Below are 7,500 nucleotides of genomic sequence, written 5' to 3'. Positions count from 1 at the left end.
TGGTGTATATACATATTCATGTTTCCTCCCCAGTCAACGTTGGTGGCTACATCCAGGCAGTGCTGGACAGGAACCTGGCAGAGAACATCTCCCGAGTGCTCTATCCCAACGACAATGTGAGAATGCATGCATGGTCCTGAGATTACTTACTCTGAAATGTAATTTAATGTAATGTATTGCTTTATAAATGTTCTTAGCTGGTAGACAAACATACTCCAGGAGCTTGCTCGATCGCCTTGTTGAGAGGGGTCAGGGAAGAATTTTTACAGCTCACTTATCTGGCCCCCGGGTGATTACTGTTTTTTTGCTTCCCTCTGGAATATGTAGAGAGTGGGTCGTATGCCCACCTCCCTTGTTCTCTGTAAAGCACATTGTGTTGCCTCTGGGTATGAAATGCGCTATACAAATAAAGCTTTGATTGATTGATTGATGGTCCTGAGATGCCTCAACTATAGCATGATAGATGGGTTATACCTTTATAGGGGGGTAGAGTTGTGATGGGCCTCATTCATTTGTTCCTGAATTCATTACTGGGCTGAGTTTCCCAGAGGCATCGTAGCGCTATGATGGACGCCATAGCTTACGATGAACGTAGCGCTACGATGCCTCTGGGAAACTCAGCCCTGATGGATTGAGGGTTTGAATGATTGATTTAGTCATCCAGTCAGTCTGTGCATTCCTTCACCTGATAAAGGCACCCTTTGTGTAACATTCACCCCTGAGTACCTGAGTATTATGAAATTATAATTTAATAATTTATTAATTTCTCTCCTAACCCCTGAGTATTATGATACACATGGGACAGACAGACAGACGGAAGTTCATGTCCACCTCTAACACTATGTCCTCATCCCTCTCTCTCTCTGTCCTCATCCCTCCCTCTCTCTGTCCTCATCCCTCTATCACTATGTCCTCATCCCTCTCTCTCTCTGTCCTCATCCCTCCCTCTCTCTGTCCTCATCCCTATCTCCCTGTCCTCATCCCTCTCTCTGTCCTCATCCCTCTCCCTCTCTCTGTCCTCATCCCTCTCTCTCTGTCCTCATCCCTCCCTCTCTCTGTCCTCATCCCTCCCTCTCTCTGTCCTCATCCCTCCCTCTCTCTGTCCTCATCCCTATCTCTCTCTGTCCTCATCCCTCTCTCTCTGTCCTCATCCCTCCCTCTGTCCTCATCCCTCTCTTTCTGTCCTCATCCCTCTCTCTGTCCTCATCCCTCTCTCTCTCTGTCCTCATCCCTCCCTCTCTGTCCTCATCCCTCTCTCTCTGTCCTCATCCCTCTCTCTCTGTCCTCATCCCTCCCTCTCTGTCCTCATCCCTCCCTCTCTCTGTCCTCATCCCTCCCTCTCTCTGTCCTCATCCCTCTCTCTCTGTCCTCATCCCTCCCTCTCTCTGTCCTCATCCCTCTCTCTCTCTGTCCTCATCCCTCTCTCTCTCTGTCCTCATCCCTCCCTCTCTCTGTCCTCATCCCTCCCTCTCTCTGTCCTCATCCCTCTCTCTGTCCTCATCCCTCCCTCTCTCTGTCCTCATCCCTCCCTCTCTCTGACCTCATCCCTCCCTCTCTCTGTCCTCATCCCTCCGTCTCTCTGTCCTCATCCCTCTCTCTCTGTCCTAATCCCTCTCTCTGTCCTCATCCCTCCCTCTCTCTGTCCTCATCCCTCCCTCCCTCTCTCTGTCCTCATCCCTCTCTCTCTGTCCTCATCCCTCCCTCCCTCTCTCTGTCCTCATCCCTCTCTCTCTCTGTCCTCATCCCTCCCTCTCTCTGTCCTCATCCCTCTCTCTCTCTGTCCTCATCCCTCTCTCTCTCTGTCCTCATCCCTCCCTCTCTCTGTCCTCATCCCTCCCTCTCTCTGTCCTCATCCTCAGTTCTTTGAGGGTAAGGAGCTGCGACTGAAGCAGGAGTACTTTGTTGTGTCCGCTACCCTGCAAGACATCATCCGCCGCTTCAAGGTCTCTAAGTTCGGCTGCAGAGACATCGTCCGCACAGACTTCACCACCCTGCCCGACAAGGTGGGACACCGCCTGGTGGCCACTCTGAGAACTACAGGAGTCATCAGAGCAACCATTGTTGATGTTGTTGTTGTTGTTGTTGTTGTGGTTAATGTTCTTGTTGTGCTGTAGTCTCTCCATAGCATGTTGCATTCACCAGTTCTGCTCAGTGTTTTGTAAATCACATCTGTGTGCATAACGTAGGTCGTATCGTCTTCATGTACAGCGGCCGCAAAGGTCACCGTTTCACTGTGCAGTAGGTCTATAGGAGGCACAGTGCTTCATTACAGCGTCGTCGGTCTGTCTCTCGTCCAGGTGGCCATCCAGCTGAACGACACCCACCCAGCCATGGCCATCCCCGAGCTGATGAGGGTTCTCCTGGATGACGAGCATCTCTCCTGGGACAAGGTGAGAAGGGACACTCTTTGTCTGAGTTTTCTCTGCTTTTTTGAGCTTTCAGAGTTTTGCCTGCTTCATTGGCCGTTGTTTTCAGCATTTAGTATTTTGCTTTCAAACTGGTCAATGAAGGCACTGTGGTGTGCTACCTCAATCTCACCAGCAGGGGGAGACAAGAGCATTGTTCTAGGTGCAGACCACATCCATGGTGCAGACACATCACACCGATCCAGGAAATATCCGGATCGTCCTACAGCCCTTGTTTTTTTTTTGTACAGAGGCTTCTTACAGATGAACCTGTGAATGATGCCGTTTCCTCACGAGGACGCTCTGTCCCTGTCGTCTCTGTCCCTGTCGTGTCCAGGCGTGGGACATCTGCGTGCGTACCTGCGCCTACACCAACCACACGGTTCTGCCCGAAGCCTTGGAGCGCTGGCCCATCGACCTGTTCCAGAACCTGCTGCCCCGACACCTGGAGATCATCTACGAGATCAACCGGCGCCACCTGGAGGTCAGTCATGCGAATGGCAGCTCCAGGAAGTAAATCCTGACCACGCCCCCAACTTTGCACACTCTTATAGTGTGCAACTTTCTTTCCTCCAGGGATTGTGTTGCCTGTTTTTATTGCTATTTTCTCATCCTGTGAAGCACTTTGTGATTCTGTTTCTGTGAAATACGAATACATTTTATTTACTTCCTCAGAGGAATCACCAGTGTGATTATCTCGAGGAGGCGAAGGGGGAAGGCCACACTTTCAGGGAATTCAAACAGAGCCCCATTTATAAACCACGGTTGTTGTACCCCGTATCCAGTGGCGGGGATCTGTATCCAACTTTGGGGGGGGAACAATGACATTGAAATTTTATTGAGTATTGAGTATTTTTTTCATCTTCCTACGCGGCTGTATGGTCATTTGAATGCCACTACCCCAATCTAAATATTGAGGGGGACAATTTTAATGATCTCAAATATTGGGGGGGACATGTCGCCCCCAATATTTGAGACCCCCAGGACCCCCCCAGGATCCCATCCCCTGCCCGTATCTACCGAGGACAGGTGTTAGACCACGCCTCTCTCCAGGGCCGCGGGATAGAGAGGCCCACTCTGCTGGTCAGTTGTTTGACATGGAACAGCACGCCCTGGCACATGGAAACCGTCTGTCTGTCTCTGACTCCAATCCCAATGGAATTGTATAATACAGTTTGTAATCCTAAAGGTGTCTCTCTGTCTCTCTGTCTCTCTGTCTCTCTGTCTCTCTGTCTCTCTGTCTCTCTGTCTCTCTGTCTGTCTGTCTCTCTCTCTGTCTGTCTCTCTGTCTCTCTGTCTGTCTGTCTGTCTGTCTGTCTGTCTGTCTGTCTGTCTGTCTGTCTCTCTGTCTCTGTCTGTCTGTCTGTCTTTCTGTCTCTCTCTCTGTCTCTCTGTCTCTCTGGCTGTCTGTCTCTCTGGCTGTCTGTCTCTCTGTCTGTCTCTCTGTCTCTCTGTCTCTCTCTCTGTCTGTCTCTCTGTCTGTCTCTCTCTCTGTCTCTCTGATCCCCCCCCCCCCCCCCCATAGAGAGTTGCGGCTCATTTCCCCGGTGACACTGACCGTCTGCGTCGCATGTCTCTGATCGAGGAGGGGGGTCAGAAGACGGTCAACATGGCGCACCTCTGCATCGTGGGCTCCCACGCCGTCAACGGGGTGGCCCGCATCCACTCTGAGATCCTCGTAGCCACCTTGTACGCTACACACACACACACACACACACACACACACACACTCAATTAAACAGCTCTACATCCCCACAAACTCCACACTTGTGCAGTCATGTGTCAGTTGATACGTACTGTATGGCGGTATCCAGTATACATATTCTGCGTTTCTTTGAACACATCTTAATTCACGTGCTTCCCAATCAGATCACGCTGTGTCAGGTGCGTCACGCTCATATGTGCTCTACAGGTTCAAGGACTTCTATGAGCTGGAGCCCGAAAAGTTCCAGAACAAAACCAACGGCATCACCCCCCGTCGCTGGCTGGTGATGTGCAACCCGGGGCTGGCGGAGGTCATCACAGAGGTGAGGCCTGGACTCCACACTAGAGGTCTTCACGGGTCGGGTAAATCCGAGAGGACCCGAGACCCGTACGGGTCCGGGTCCACATTTCCACGCTTTTATTATGGTCAATTGGGTTCAGGTGGATCCGATTCTATTATCGGGTCTGTTTATCATTATGCGTAATACCCGAGAGAAACACATGATGCGAATACAGTGAGACTGAGACACGGCAGCCACCACCAGTAGCCTACCTTGTGAAAAATAAGCTGAAAGAAAATGAATATAAAGAGGTCAAACCTAGCGGCAGCTTTGTGTAGCCTTATTTATTTACGTCCGTTTCATTTCCATGCTCCCACATCACAGCCTGACAAAACAGCGATTGATCCTGTCAAGATTGAGAGGATAAATCGCAATTTCATCCAACTGTGATGCAACAGCATGCAAGCCAACAGCCGTGACAGCCTGAGCGATTAATGCTACTGCTACTTGCTACTACTACCTGTCGGATCTGTAAAATACCCGATCCGACTCGGGTCTCTGGTCTCTGTCCTACTCCTGCTCTCGGACAAAATCGGATCCGGTATACATATTTAAAAAAAAAGATCAGATTTAGTCGGATCTCGGAACGAATGTCTCGGGTCCATCTCGGTTTCGGGTCCACATTTTAGACCCGAGAAGGCCTCTCCTCCACATGCGCCACCTCCCTGTCACACCGCTATCACCTCAGATACCTGAGCGGTTTGTTATTCACGGTTACAACACAAGTTACTACAGCGTCAGCGGCATGCTGGATGAGAGTTAGTGACGCATATCAACCCTGTCTGGTGTCAATGTGTCTCAGAGGATCGGAGAGGACTTTGTTCGTGACCTCGACCAGCTGAAGCTGCTGCTGAATTACGTTGACGATGACGCCTTCATCCGGGACGTGGCTAAAATCAAGCAGGTGGGTTCCACAGCCTAGTAGAGCCTCAGCCCACCACCGGGGGGCGCTACTGTGTTCGTAAGCTCTGTCGGCGGACAGAGAGAGGGAGGGATGAGGACAGAGAGGGGGAGGGATGAGGACAGAGAGGGGGAGGGATGAGGACAGAGAGGGGGGGGGTGAGGACAGAGAGAGAGAGGGATGAGGACAGAGAGAGGGGGGGGATGAGGACAGAGAGAGGGGGGGATGAGGACAGAGAGAGGGGGGGATGAGGACAGAGAGAGGGAGGGATGAGGACAGAGAGAGGGAGGGATGAGGACAAGAGAGAGGGAGGGATGAGGACAGAGAGAGGGGGGGGGTGAGGACAGAGAGAGGGAGGGATGAGGACAGAGAGAGGGAGGGATGAGGACAGAGAGAGGGAGGGATGAGGACAGAGAGGGGGAGGGATGAGGACAGAGAGGGGGAGGGATGAGGACAGAGAGGGGGAGGGATGAGGACAGAGAGGGGGAGGGATGAGGACAGAGAGGGGGAGGGATGAGGACGGAGAGGGGGAGGGATGAGGACGGAGAGAGGGGGGATGAGGACAGAAAGAGGGAGGGATGAGGACAGAAAGAGGGAGGGATGAGGACAGAAAGAGGGAGGGATGAGGACAGAGAGAGGGAGGGATGAGGACAGAGAGAGGGAGGGATGAGGACAGAGAGAGGGAGGGATGAGGACAGAGAGGGAGGGATGAGGACAGAGAGAGGGAGGGATGAGGACAGAGAGAGGGAGGGATGAGGACAGAGAGAGGGAGGGATGAGGACAGAGAGAGGGAGGGATGAGGACAGAGAGAGGGAGGGATGAGGACAGAGAGGGAGGGATGAGGACAGAGGGAGGGAGGGATGAGGACAGAGAGAGGGAGGGATGAGGACAGAGAGAGGGAGTGATGAGGACAGAGAGAGGGAGGGATGAGGTCAGAGAGAGAGAGGGATGAGGACAGAGAGAGAGAGGGATGAGGACAGAGAGAGGGGGGGATGAGGACAGAGAGGGAGGGATGAGGACAGAGAGAGGGAGGGATGAGGACAGAGAGAGGGAGGGATGAGGACAGAGAGAGGGAGGGATGAGGACAGAGGGAGGGAGGGATGAGGACAGAGGGAGGAAGGGATGAGGACAGAGAGAGGGAGGGATGAGGACAGAGAGAGAGAGAGGGATGAGGACAGAGAGAGGGAGGGATGAGGACAGAGAGAGGGAGGGATGAGGACAGAGAGAGGGGGGATGAGGACAGAGAGAGGGGGGGATGAGGACAGAGAGAGAGAGAGGGATGAGGACAGAGAGAGAGAGAGGGATGATGCCGGCGCTCATTACCCTGCCCCTGCTGTAGGAGAACAAGCTGAAGTTCTCTGTGCACCTGGAGGAGCACTACAAGGTGAAGATCAACCCCGACTCCATGTTCGACCTGCAAGTCAAGAGGATCCATGAGTACAAGAGGCAGCTGCTTAACTGTCTGCACATCATCACCTATTACAACCGTGAGTAACCCTGGTGCTAGAGTAACTCCTTACACTTCATCATCACCTATTACAACCGTGAGTAACCCTGGTGCTAGAGTAACTCCTTACACTTCATCATCACCTATTACAACCGTGAGTAACCCTGGTGTGAGAGTAACTCCCTACTCTAGTGCTATCCCCTACTCTCTCTCTCTCTCTCTCTCTCTCTCTCTCTCTCTCTCACACACACACACTCTCTCCCTCTCTCTCTCTTACACTCACTCACACACACCTACACTCTCTCTCTCTCTCTCTCACATACTCCACACCTTTTCTCTCTGCCCCCCCCCCCCCCACACACACACACATGCGCACACACACACACACACACACACGCACACACACACACACACTCTTCCCTCTTGTTTCCCTTCTTCTATCTGTTCACATGATTTCTGTGTGTTTTCATCCGTCTTCTCTGCCTCAGGCATCAAGCAGGAGCCCAACAGGCAGTGGACCCCAAGAACCGTCATGATTGGAGGGAAGGTGTGTTTGGTGCACCCGCCTTGATCATCTACGTACTTCAGTTAAGCCCACCTTAACCTGCTAGCTCATCTGGGCCCCCTCACTCCCCCTGCCTGTGTGTGTGTGTGTGTGTGTGTGTGCGTGCGTGTGTGTGCGTGTGTGTGTGTGTGGTCGTG

General features: G+C 52.5%; 1 protein-coding gene across 1 annotated transcript in view; it reads left to right on the top strand.

The window, feature by feature from the left end:
* Positions 1-7,500, top strand: part of pygma (phosphorylase, glycogen, muscle A) — a gene marked incomplete at both ends in the record, with an annotated part of 21,095 nt that overhangs the window by 8,186 nt on the left and 5,409 nt on the right. Inside the window, 9 exons of the mRNA XM_084450543.1 lie at positions 34-116; positions 1,860-2,003; positions 2,298-2,390; positions 2,743-2,889; positions 3,931-4,094; positions 4,318-4,432; positions 5,253-5,354; positions 6,691-6,838; positions 7,287-7,345. Of these exons, the coding sequence (XP_084306669.1) occupies positions 34-116; positions 1,860-2,003; positions 2,298-2,390; positions 2,743-2,889; positions 3,931-4,094; positions 4,318-4,432; positions 5,253-5,354; positions 6,691-6,838; positions 7,287-7,345 (1,055 nt within the window). The remainder of the gene's footprint in view (positions 1-33; positions 117-1,859; positions 2,004-2,297; positions 2,391-2,742; positions 2,890-3,930; positions 4,095-4,317; positions 4,433-5,252; positions 5,355-6,690; positions 6,839-7,286; positions 7,346-7,500) is intronic.

This window comes from Borostomias antarcticus (assembly GCF_949987555.1).
Source record: "Borostomias antarcticus genome assembly, chromosome: 15".
NCBI lineage: Eukaryota > Metazoa > Chordata > Actinopteri > Stomiiformes > Stomiidae > Borostomias > Borostomias antarcticus.
Note: the sequence above shows the minus strand (reverse complement) of the source record. Positions and strands in the feature narration are given on the sequence as shown.